Raw genomic sequence first — 13,435 nt, forward strand, 5'->3', positions numbered from 1 at the left:
CAAAATTCATAATGACTATACCGAGACCTAAAAGTAGTTTTAGGAACATCTTGCTCACTTACTCGCACTTGGTAATACCCAGACCTCAAGTCAAATTTTGAGAACAACCTAGCACCCGATAGCCGGTCAAATAATTCATCGATCCTAGGCAATGGATATATATTCCTAATTGTTACCTTGCTCAATTGCCGGTAATCAATACAAAGCTGAACAATTCCATCTTTCTTTTTTACAAATAAAACAGGAGCTCCCTAAGGAGAAATACTTGGGCGAATAAAAACCTTCTCAAGAAGTCCTTGCAATTGAATTTTCAACTCATTCAATTCCGCTGGAGCCATTTGGTACGGAGTTATAGAAATAGGAGTAGTTTCAGGAATAACCTCTATAGGAAATTAAACTTCCCTTTCCGGGGGCAACCCAGGAAGATTTTCAGGTAAAATATCAGAAAATTCACATACAACTGGTATATCTTTAAGGCTTGGACTTTCTAAGTGTGTATCAACTACATGAGCAAGATAAGCTTCACAACCCTGACTAATCACCTTTCTTTCCACAATCACAGAGATAATATTAGATGTCAATGATCTTTCACCTTGAATGAAGATGTGTGAAAATGTAGGAGCTTTAAAGTTCACACGCTTTGACCTACAATCAACTACTGCATGGTATCTATGAAGCCAATCCTTACCGATGTTGACATCATAGTCTTGGAAACGCATTTCAATCAAATCAGCATGGAAGGCTATATTTTGATTCACAAAGGAGTAACCTCGATAGATCTGATTACAAATAACCTGATGACCCAAAGGACTTTTGACAAGCACGCCATAATCAAGTCTCATAGATTTCACATTTTCAGGAAAAATAACTGATGAGCAAATATAGAAATGTGTAGAACCAGGATCTAATAGGATTATAACACATAAGCCAAAATTGAAATTTACCAACAACCACGTCTGCCCCATCTTGGTCATCCTTCTGTCTCATAGCATAAGCTCGTGTTATAGCTCTTGACTAACTAGCTTGATTAGCTCCACTGGCACATGTTATTTAGGTGTTTCTAGATCTCGCACCTCTATTCCCTTGAGAAGGAGCGGTAGTAGGTTTCTAAACTGAACCTTCAGTACACGGAGAAGAAATAGGGTTAGGATTAGGACAATCCTTCACTTGGTGATCGAAGCTACCACAATTAAAACAAGCACTAGAAGCTTTCATGCAAGTACTAAAGTGATTCTTTCCACACTCTGCACAAGTGGGTATACGATTCTTGCCTTGTCCATATCTTGGACTGCTAGCAGTAGAAACATTTGATCTATTTTGCTTATGCTGAGTTGACGTGTGAACACCACCAGTCTTGAAATTGTTAAACTTCCCCCTTTTGGAGGGACCGCCATAATCTGAATTAGCCTTTCTAAACCTGTTTTCATTTCTACGAACTTGTTCCTTGCCAATTCTTTCCCAAGTAAGAGCAACTATAATTAGTTTGGAAAATTTTTAATGTTGCAAGACCGCCACAGACTTTCGGATAGAATCATTCAAACCATCTTCGAATCGCCTACACTTATTTTTTTTCATCATCGATAATACCTCCAGCATAACGAGAAAGCCTGAGAAACTTTTGTTGATATTTTGCAATAGACATACCTCTTTGCTTTAAATCCAAAAACTCTTTTTTCTTCGCATCACGATAAGCATGTGGGATATGCAAAATTCTTTAACAAAATCATCCCAAGTAAGCACCAGAGATTTTGCTTTGGCATGTGGTACACTTACCCATCAGTCATAAACATCCCTTTATAACAGTGAGATGGTATACTTAAATATGGCACCTTCCGAACAGTCTAACTGCTCAAACACTCTCCATATGCACTCAAGCCATTGTTCAGCATCAGTAGGATCAACAGTACCTTCAAACTCAACTCCACCCATTTTTCTCATTTTCTCAAAGTTCATTTCATTGTGGTCGTACATTGTTCCAGCCAAGTGATGAAAAAAATTAGCCATTTACTGAAAATGAGGATCAATAACAGGAGCAGTATGAATCATATGAGGATTTGGACCAACTCTTGCACCCTGATTACTTCCCACTTGAGATCCACTATTACGAGAAAAATTAAGATCAGAAAAATATTCTCCAATCCCTTCTTGTACGCGAGGTTGGTCATAAGAGCTATTTTAATCCTCATGAGCGGCTTCCATAGGTCTATTAGAAGAAGAGGCCATAACATAATTCCTACATAAGGGAGATCACAGTGCATTAGGGATATGTACTTGATGCATATGCACAATACGCGTAACAAAGCATGTTAAAAAGAAATAAGTACACTAACAAGTCACAACAATAGTCCTACAACATTCAGAAGATATTAATCTAAAAAGATATTCATAATAATTTAATAGCGAAAATAGTCCCATGCGATAAAGGTTTCAAGGTGCAATATTTTTTATTTTTGAAAATACACTTTGTAAAATTTATTAAATAAAATACAATGTCAAAATATCAAGATGAGGTGATACAACCCTTCTTGAATAATCAGCATGTTAAAGCAACTTACTAACAAAATTATACTTTTCATTCAACATCACTGCATGTTCATATTGTACATGAATTTCAAACTACCAAGTATAAAAGGAAAACTAGTCTTCTCCTTTGTACATATTTACAAGACAAAGTGTAAATTTAGATACAAGACTTGAGTTATTAACACACCCTAAAAATGCAAAACAAGTCACCAAATTCAAGTTACACGATTTTGATCTTGAGATTCAACAAGCCTCCAAAATAACATACATAAGTGTGACATATAGATCATGTACAAGTCATAAAACTATACAAAACCTAGGTACATATGCAAATATGATCTCCACAAAAGCTCCCGATAAGCCTAGTCCAAAAGGCCTTCTTCAAATCTCTTCTCGCACATTACCTACGATAGAAAATAACTATCGCTAAGCATAATACTTAATGGCATATAAACTTTGGCTTAGAGCCATTACATTCTCCAATACCCCTTTACAGTCATAGGTATCTAAAATGAAACATAAATTTAAAGAAACTAAACAAATATATCAAAAGTATCAAATATCAAACCCTGAAATGTTTCCAAATATACAATATTCGAGATTCAAGTGTCAAGAAAGCGTATACTATCAATCCAAGAGAGTTTACCAAATATCTATTCTCACCCAATATATACGCCATTCCATCACACTAAGCATAATCATATATCAAGATGGACCGAAGTCCCAAATAAAATAGGGTCAAAACCCAATAGTCAAGAGAATCAAGAACCATATTAAAAGTGGCTTTCTGGTTGGTACTTAACACGGACAATTTTTATAATTTAAGATGAACCACAAATCCAAAGTCAAGATGGAAAAATATCAAAATCAAGAGGCATGCCAAGATGAGTGACAAAGTCACTGCCACAAGAAGGATAAAGTCCCAACAAGGATGCAAAATGATCAAGCAACCCGTACAAGTGGGCGATTTAGCGAATATCTTGTAATACTTGATATAACATGAATACAACAATATAAATTGAATAGAAGAGAAACAAAATCTCAAGTTATTTCAATACATTACATCAAGTAGGAAGAGTACAAAGTTTATAAACAAACCTTGATATTTTACCACAAAATAATTCAACCACAACTTGAGGACGTTCGAATGGTCTACGCAATCGATCAGCCAAATCTGTTCACTTCCTCAAACACTTGTCTTTGGATTTTATAAGGGTATATATACATTAAATATACAATCAAATATCTAAATAAGTTCAGTGACTTTAGCATGTCAACCTAAATATGATATTGGTGAAAATCATCCTAAATATTTGAAATAGAAATTCTCGGCAGTAACATTATCTTGTGTCGTAGCTACATTTTGAAGATCTAAACGAAAAAAAAGATTTTATGATCTTCATAAAAGTTGTAGATATATGTCTTATGGTTCCGTAGAGTCTTGGATCACCCAAATATCAGTTTCTTCAAAAGATGTATGCTAAAAATACTGACAGTAGTGCAGGGAGGGATTGTAAAATAGAAAATCTGGGCAGCACCTGCCCTGTAATTTATTATTCGTTTTCGAGTAAATAAAAGAAAAACTAGGTTTTTGTGCCTGAATAAGAGTTATAGAGATATGAAATATCATTTCAGTAAAGTTTGGATCACTTAAAATGGAGCTCTATAAAAGAAGATATGAAGAAAACACTAATACCTGTCTAGTGAAAAAACAGGTTTAGTAACTTATCATAAAAGAGAGGAGCAACTTGAGCTTCACCAAGAACTAGTTCGGCTGGTTGATTTAGTGAACATTTCTAGTGGTTTTCATGTAGTATTTCATGTGATAAGAAGGAGAGAGAGTAGAGGTTTTCTTTGGCATGAAAGAATGAAATATGAAAGGAGGTTATGGAAAAGCAAGTCACAAAAATAATATATATATGAACTTTGGATAAGTATGAAAAGGGTGATTGCCCCAACTACTAAATATCTTTAGATAATATGGATGATTTGCTGCGCAAAATATTATATATATATATATATATATATATATATATATATATATATATTGTATTTCATAATAATTCATCAAAATGGTATTAAGCGTTACACATAGCAACACCATGGTACTTCTTTGTCAATATTAACACAATCTAAAGTAAGCAATGTTCATATATCAGAAAATTCACGTTTAGGAAGTGTGATGTAAAATCTATCCTCGTTATAAAGACGGTTAATTGAGAATGCAAGTATTAGAGTAAAAATTTTAGGGTGCTACAGTGTTATTTTTTGTATTGTTGTTTTTTGTATTTTGTAGGAGTAGGAGCATAGAATCAAGTGTGGGGTACGCTAACATAAGATGTTGCCTGTGAAAAGTCTGAGTATCTCGTGAACTGCTAATGCTTCGGTCTTTGACCTACCAGGGAGTCTCTTTTACCATCTAGCTATTTATAGTATGCATTGAGGATATTGCAAAATTTTAAGTGTGGGGTGGGAAGATCTCATGAGTAATTTTTTTTTGTTATGTTATCCTATCTTAGTTGTAGTACTTTGTCTTAGTGTAGTGTTTTTTGTAAAAAACAATAAAAATTAAAAACGAAAAAGAATAAAAAATTAGAAAATTTGGACTTTTTCCGACGATGAATTTTCTGGACAGCTTTCTTGAGGGATTAAGATTCATAAAATGCCAAAAAGAAAAGATTTTCTTTTTGTTTCTAGTTACTTTTAGTTAGGTAATAATCTCCATTGGTTTTTCATTGTGCATCAGTTCTTTTCGAGGAGATGTAATTTGAACTTAGTATTTTTATCTTTTTAGGATTAGAGTAAGAGTAGGAAGGAAGAAAGAATTCCTCTTAGATGCCTTTTGACGTAAATATCTGAGAGAAGAGAAAAAATTAGCAAAACCAATAATACATCTTGTCCTTACTAGTGAGTGTGAGTCAAAGTAGTGCTTAAAGAAAAAGGTAATGTTTTGGGATTGATATTGTTTGTTATGTTTAAAAGTTGGGTTGAAGAAAGTTGTGCTTAAAGTGATTACTTGACGTGTTAAAGTGCTTAGCAGGGTTAACCACTATTTCCTATATATATCATATCCGTCCCTTAGCTCACGTTACAACCACGATAAAGTCCTAATTAATTTTAGATCGAAAGCCTACATTAGTAGAGGTTTACATAATGGGTAAGCCTATGGTACCTTTTTGCATGCATGTGACGTTTTTGTGAGAGTGAGTGATTTTTTTCTTATGTATGAGTCCGTAAATTACATTTGGATAACTGATTTGAATGTGCGGACTGTCTACTCTCTTTACTGTTTTGTAAGGGCTCATAATTTCGCAATGGATTGGTAATGTTATTAGACTTGTCTGTTAGGGTGAGTGTTCAAGCCATGGGTATTTTGTGATATTGAGTCAATTTTTGAGGTTAGGATTATCATGAGCATATAGAATAAGTTTGGCATGAAAAAGTGGAAAGTATGTGGAAAGTACATATATTAGAGCTTAATTGTTGGTATCAACCATAGTAATAGGTGTAGTATGTTAAGTTGTTATATGTTCTCTCATGATGTGGTCCCTTGAATTGTGTGGTTGAAGTTGTAAAGTTTAGGTTGCTCGAGAACGAGCAAAGATTTACTGGTGGGGTGGTGATGTTGGGCATATTTGTATATGTTTTAATGTTACTTTATTGGCATTTTGCCATTTGTTTTGATTGTTTTTTATGTCGAATATACTCAACTTAGCTTAATAAATGATTTTGGACTGATTTTGGGTGTTGATATTTTACACTTCAATACCACACAAGAGGAGGGGTGATTTTGTGTGGTGTCCAATTTTTGTGTGCACTAGATTATCGAAGGTCCTGGTTCTTCTATGCGTTCCTTACACTACAGTTGTGAAATCAATAATGCAAAAGTAAAGAAAATAATGGATTTTTACGTGGAAAATACCCAGCTCAAAAGATGAAAAAACCATGACCTACTACCCAGTAGGATATTCTCCAAACACTTCACTACAACTCTGAGCCAACAACAAAGTTTAAAAACTTTTGCAAACCTAAAGATTAAATCTAACCTTTATAGCAATATGCCACAGGATGTTGCGACTACTTTAAGTTAATTCTAACTTGAAAGATACAACTCGAGTTTACAACCTCTTGCAAACCTCAGGATTAACTCTAACCCTTGTAGCAACATGCCACAGGTTATTGTGACAGCTTCAAGTTAACTCTAACTCGACTGATACAACTCAGGTACCTAGTATAATTTGCTTCTAAGAAAGATGAAAGGTACAACTCAAAACGTCTGCTACACTTTGAACTAGAAATTAAGAAAGACGCATAAAACTCTTTATGGAATTAGGTATTCAATATGGATCATGTAGCTTTGGGATCGCACTCTTAAAACTCACAGGAATTGCTCACAAAATGCTTTGTTATTTTACTCTCAATTCTTGCTTAACTTCAGTATGTGTACATCACCTGTAAAAAAGAACACATTTGATATTTATAGAGTTATAGAATAAGGATTAACTAGAGTTCTAATACTTTACTCTTTCTTAGTGGAAGAGTTCTAGTTATTTTCAACTTCTAACTCCTTCTTTATCTTGGATAGAGTTCTCTTCAAGTAAGGAGTCCTGCTCTTTATCAAATATGCAACCTTTTCGTTTAGGGATTAGCAGAAATAACCACTTATACTTATCTCTTTCACGTGCATGCCTTTTGCTAGATTCTGTCTGTCATCTATGTACTTTGTCCATGGACCTAGTTCATACATGTGTTCCTTTCTCAATCATCAAAACCAAAACTGCTCAGTCAACAAATTCCTCATTTTTTTATGATAACAAACTTTGTGCTTTTCAAAAGCATGGAACCTGTTTCAGCTCAACTCAACATCAAACACAATATCATAATATTTTCCATCTAAAGTCATAATTCATCAAGGACCAGGTTTATAAGGTTATAAACATCACATTCCAATTCAAAAGCATACCTTATCTTCCTGCTTTGGGCATCATCAAAGAGTTTTATAATTAAGTTAAGTAACTAAATTTTAACATATATCACTCATGGCCACTGGGGCTAGGGTGTTTATCGGGCAGATAATTACGCTTAACGGTTATAGAATTATAAATATAGTAATCCGCTAGCCATCCAATAAGACAACGGGCAGATTGGTATCAGATTAACAATTATCGGGCGGTTATGGGACGGCTTATCGGCTAAACCAAATAGAAATTTTTGCACAATCATTCAATCAATACCAAATTTTTAATATCATCTAAGATCTAACCAAACGGTATTTTTTAATTGAAGAGTCTTCAAGACTCTACTCATACTGTCATACACATATTAACCAAATTTTTAATACCATCAAGACTACTCATACAGACATACACGTATTAATCATTGAGATTTTGATTTTTCATTTTCTTAGTTTTCAATTCAAGAGAGAAATGAGACTGACAACTTCTCTGCCTCGGGTGGCTGCAGACAATTGAGAATTTGAAAATCGAAATTATGGATTTAGCCATTTAGGGTTTCAATATTACTTTTTATACATATGGGTAAAAGTATAAATATAAAAATTCTTAACGAGTTAACGGTTTACCCGATAAGAAAATTGACTAATTCGCCCCCAAACTGTTAAGTCGTTAATTATAAATCTCAATCCATTCACCATCCAATACCCCGATAATCCGATACCAATAAGATAATAAGCTATCGGTTCGATTCGGTTAACGGTTTCGGTTCGGTTTAGAACAACCCTAACTGGGGCTACTTCAAATGCAATCATGGATTCAATTTTCTCTTTACCAATCTAAGGATATTATCAATCTAAGAAATATCAACAAACAATTAGAGAAAAAGCAGTGAATTTCATTGATTGAAAAGATCCTACCACAAAGCATAAGAAGAAATGAAAACATAAATCCATGAGGAAGAAATAGTGAAATCCCACTTGGGTCACTAGTTACAACTGGGCTAGGAAAGATTTAGGACTGGAAGGACCAGGTTCTTGGTTCTTGGATTGAAGCAGCTTCAACATATCTTGAAGAATACCATCCTTCTTCTCTTTCTACTTTGCAAGCTCACACTTGAGAGAGTCTCTCTCAGCCTCTACTTCAGCTAACCGTTTCTTCAGACTTTCTATCTCAACATCCTTAGCCATTTTCTTCCACTATTTGAGCCTTCTTGCTCCTTTTGGCAGACCTGGTTCTTTTAGACACAATTGAGCCCTCTGGCTCAACCTCTATCTCTTGAGAATTCTTTTGAGAAGTCTTTCTCTTTTTGACACTAGGTGTGGGTACTTCCACATCCTCACATTATCTTCAAGAAGCAGGTTCATCTCCTCTATCTGGACTACTCCACTTGGCTTACTAGCCCTTTTTCTTTCCTTTCCAAGCCACTTTCTTGGTACTCTCAGCTAAGGCCCATTTTACATTGGCCTCACTCTGCTTTTTCTTGCTCCTTGTAGTTCTTCATCTTATGGGAGGGGTTGCTACAGGGATAGAAGGAGCACTCTTTCTCTTAGTGCAACACATGCCCTTTCCTGCAACCGTTCTAACTTTGCTCTTCTTCTTTTAATTGTAACTATCTGACACCTTTTGCTGCAGATCAGGACTCTTGTCTATTTTAGTAAGAGAGGAATTGGTTCATGAAATCGTTTTCTTAACCTAATCAGCCCATTTGTTGCACTTTTATCACCAGAACCATTACTTATATCCTGTAATTTTATCCCCATATTTTCATTCATAGTATCTTCATTATCACTAATCTCTGCACTCCAAACCACCATTGCACTTGTCTCCTCCTGTAATCCATAACTAATAGGTGAATCATATCCAGTCACTTGCTCTTCCAACCTTCCCCTCACATCAACCTCAATACCCTCACTCTCTTTTTATTTTCATTTTTTATTTTTACCACCAATGTCTTCAGTAACAACATTTCATTTTTCAATACCAGCCATAGACCCAACCAAAATAAACTGATTCTCAAGATTTTCTGCAATTTCAGAACCAAACTCAGAGGTGGGAAACTTAGAGTTACCTGTTCAGTTTCAGAAGAAACTAGTTCTTCCCCCTCAGTCGAAGACCAGAAAGAATCATTAGAATTTTGTGATTTTTCTGCCTAACTGGCTTATAGCTTCTCATTCAATTTCTTGCCTTGTTCTTTGCTTGCTACTGTATTACCTGCAATTATTTTGATATACTTTTTCTTAGGGGGATTTGGGAGGTTGAAAGTGTGGGTGAAGGTTCTTTGGCTGGTGAGGAAGAGTTTTTAGAGTTTTTGGGATTCTGATGGATATTTGCCATTTGATCAATTCAGAAACTTGAGATAAATAGAGAGAGTTTTGAGGTTTTGAAGATTTTGATCTTTAGAAAAAATTTGAGATAAGAGGGTAAGGTCAGATCAATTTAAAGATGGAAAAAGTTGAGTATGTAACAACAACTATTTAAAGGTTATATGTCTTTTCATCTTGGGAGTTTCAGTTTGAAGAGGCGTCGGACTCTTTCCAAATATTTTGGCAATTATGGCGCGTGGGTTTAGGGTTGAAACTAGTTCATTAGTAAATGATTAGTTCAAAAGGAGTTTTGGATAAAGTGGGACTCTTTTTAGATCATGATTTATATGCAGTTATTTCAAATTATGCGAAGTGTAGAATACATACCTTATAAGCTCGGTTAACCAGGTTCTTCACTGAAAGTTCTCTTGTGTAAGACTGATTTTTTCCAAGAAAATAAGTGTAATATCATTAGACATCAGTAAGACATTTTAGCACATGGCACAAGAGTATACTAATAAAAGTATGAGACTGAGCAATATCTAATCTAATTATTTACAAAATTCACAAACTATCTAACCAATCATTGAGTTAGAACCGTTTTTTTTTAGGTGATATTAATCATACCTAATTCTAACATATTCCTTTCAGTAGTACAAAATTCCAGAGTGATCAAACCCTTCTCAAAGTTGTCGCTCACAAAGTGATGCCTAACATCTATGTGCTTAGTTCTTTTGTGATGAACCGGGTTCTTGGTCATACTAATTGCACTAGTGTTATCACAAAAGATGGGGATACAACCTACATCAATTCCAAAGTCCATTAATTTGCTACTTAATCCACAATAATCGAGCACTACATGAGGCAGCAGCCACATACTCAGCTTCAACAGTAGACAAAGCCACAGAGTTTTGTCTTTTTTTTTCGGCCCAAGACACAGGACATGAGCTAAGAAAGTGTGCCATACCCGAAATGCTCTTTCTATCCACAAAAAAACCTGCATAATTAGCATTAGCATATCCCACTAAATCAAAATTACTACATTTTGGATACCATAGGCAAAGATCAGTTGTACCTTTTATGTATCTCAAGATCCTTTTCATTGCTTTCAAGTGGGACCCCTTTGGATTTGCTTAAAATTTAGCACAAAGGCCTACACTGAACCTGGTTCATTCAAATCTAATTTTGTGGATGTTGTAATAGGAGTGTCAATTTCTTTGGATGTTCCTTCCTGGTTTTGTTGCTGAGGAATAGGTTAATGGACAGGTTCCCACGAGGTTTGAGAATCAGTTTCTCTCTAGTCAGTTCCCTCTGTCAGGTTGCCTTGTGTGGAAGGACCTGTTTCATCACTTATTCCTTCTTGTGATGCAGCTTCAGGCTAGACTGTTATTTCATCATGTGGATTTCTTATCAGCCCAATATCTTCATCATCTTGTTCCTGCCTCTTAGAAAGAGTGTTAGTTTTATCAAAATAATATATACACTTTCTTCTACACACATAATTCTTTTATTATATATCTTACAATCTTTACTATGTGAAGAATATCCTAAGAATACTCCCTCATCACTTGTGGGATCAAATTTACCTAGGGAGTCCTTTCCATTATTGTCCACAAAGCACTTGCATTCAAATATCTTAAGATATGATATATTTGGGTTTCTCCCTTTAAGTAACTCATAGGGAGTCTTCTAAATAAGAGGCCTAGTCATGCACCTATTTATGATACAGAATGCAGTGTTCACAGGTTCTGCCCAGAAGCTTTGATGAAATTTACTAGTAACATAGTCCTAACCATTTACTCCAAGGTCCTATTCTTTCTTTCAACCACTTCATTTTTTTGTGGAGTTGTAGGAGCAGATAAATTATGATTTATACCATGCTCATCACCAAATTCAGAAAATTTAGCATTATCAAACTCAGTATCATGATCAGACCTAATTGATGCAGTTGATTACCTAGTTATTTCTGAGTTTTTCTAACAAATGAGGTGAACATGTCAAATGTTTAGTCTTTAGGTGTTAAAAACATAGACCAAGTAAACTTAGTGTAATCATCAACAAGCACCATAATATATCTCTTACCACCTCTTCTCATTATCATCATTGGTCTACACATATCCATATGGACCAGTTCCATCGACTTGCTAGTACTTACCATTTTCTTACTTTTAAAAGAGGATCTTACCTGCATCCCCCTTGCACAAGCATCACAAACTTTATCTTCCTTGAACTTAGTGTTAGGCAGTCGTATCACCAAGTCCTTGGAGACTAGTTTGTTGAGTTGACTTAGACTTGCACGTCCAAGTCTCTTGTGCCAAAGGAGTGGATCATTGTCCAACACACTTAAGCAAGTGAGTTCATTATCTGACAGTGTGGATAGATCCACTACATATATGTTTATTCACTCTTTTTCCCTATAAAACTATCTTAAGATTAATCAAAAAGTATTTTGTAGAGGTAAAAATAACCATGTTTCCTCTATCACATAGTTGTGATACACTAATCAAGTTGTATTCTAGTATATCTATTAGGTGGATATTCTCAATATAGTGAGAATAAGATTGACCTATCTTTACAACCCTAATGATCTCACCTTTCTTTTCATTTTCGAAGGAGATTTTACCTCCTTTAAGGTCCTCAAGTGAAAGGAATTAGTTCTTGCTTTCTGTCATGTGCATTGAGCAGCCACTATCTATGTACCATATTTAGGTGCTCTACTTCACTTGGACCTGCAAAAAGAAATTAGAGGTTAGTTTTAGGAACCCAAACTAGTTTGGGTCCCTTTTAATAGGCAAAAGGATAAATCAAATTATCTTTAGCCTAACTTGGACCCCTATTTTTTCCTACAACAAAGTTTTTGTTCTTTTGACTTGCCTTTTGTTTTGTAGTGCATTCACTATTATAGTGCCCAGTGCTACCACAGTGTATGCAAATTTTATTCTCAGGGAGTGTGAGGTACTTGCTTTTGGGATCCCATTTAGATGCAGAGTTCCCAATGCCAAGTCCCCTTCTGTTGCTACTATGGTGTTCTTGTAGCCATAAAAGTGCATCAGAGGAATTGTTCCATTTACATGTTCTATCTAGCTCATGCTTAATCTTAGTCAGGTCCTCTTTCAAGGTTCTTACCAGTTCATCCGTTTTATATAGATCATCTTTTACCTTTCCTAGATCCTTCTCTAGTGACAGTTATGTGTCACTAGCTATTCTTTACCTACTCCTAACTTCAATTTCAGATTATCAGATCTAAGTTCTATAACATATGTGTCAAGTGCATGAACCTGGTTCATCATCACAGAATTTTCATTTTCCGTTTCACAAGTCCTAAGTTCCAGGTTTTTGTACTTTGCTTTCAAAATGACACACTCCTTTGACAATTATTCTTTTTCACAACTTATATTCTTAGATTCATCAATTAAAGTTAGAAACAATTCTAAGAGTCTATCTTTAGAAAGGAATTTAATTTTATCCTTTAGGTATATTAAACTTATCTCATATTCTTCATCAGGTTCTTTTTCAGATTCTTGAATTGCTATAAGAGCTCGTTCTGCATCATCATCATCATCATCATCATCATCATCATCTAAACTGTCTTTCCAAGCAGCAACCATTGCTTTGGATGGCCCCTTTATGTATTTCTTCTTATCATGAACCTGT

At 35.0% G+C, this 13,435-nt stretch overlaps 2 protein-coding genes across 2 annotated transcripts; both read right to left on the bottom strand.

Annotated features, from left to right (window-relative positions):
- Nucleotides 1-392: 392 nt before the first annotated feature.
- Nucleotides 393-965, bottom strand: LOC138902493 (uncharacterized). The gene has a single exon (XM_070190364.1). It carries the CDS (start codon nucleotides 963-965, stop codon nucleotides 393-395), a length of 573 nt encoding a protein of 190 aa, XP_070046465.1.
- Nucleotides 966-1,107: 142 nt separating this feature from the next.
- LOC138902494 (uncharacterized) lies at nucleotides 1,108-2,004 on the bottom strand. The gene is made up of 3 exons (XM_070190365.1): nucleotides 1,817-2,004; nucleotides 1,588-1,712; nucleotides 1,108-1,472 (listed from the first exon to the last, which is right to left on the bottom strand). The coding sequence occupies exons 1-3, from the start codon at nucleotides 2,002-2,004 to the stop codon at nucleotides 1,108-1,110; spliced, it is 678 nt and encodes a 225-aa protein (XP_070046466.1).
- Between the last annotated feature and the right edge of the window lie 11,431 nt (nucleotides 2,005-13,435).

Source organism: Nicotiana tomentosiformis, chromosome 12, assembly GCF_000390325.3.
Source record: "Nicotiana tomentosiformis chromosome 12, ASM39032v3, whole genome shotgun sequence".
In the NCBI taxonomy this organism is placed as follows: Eukaryota; Viridiplantae; Streptophyta; class Magnoliopsida; order Solanales; family Solanaceae; genus Nicotiana; species Nicotiana tomentosiformis.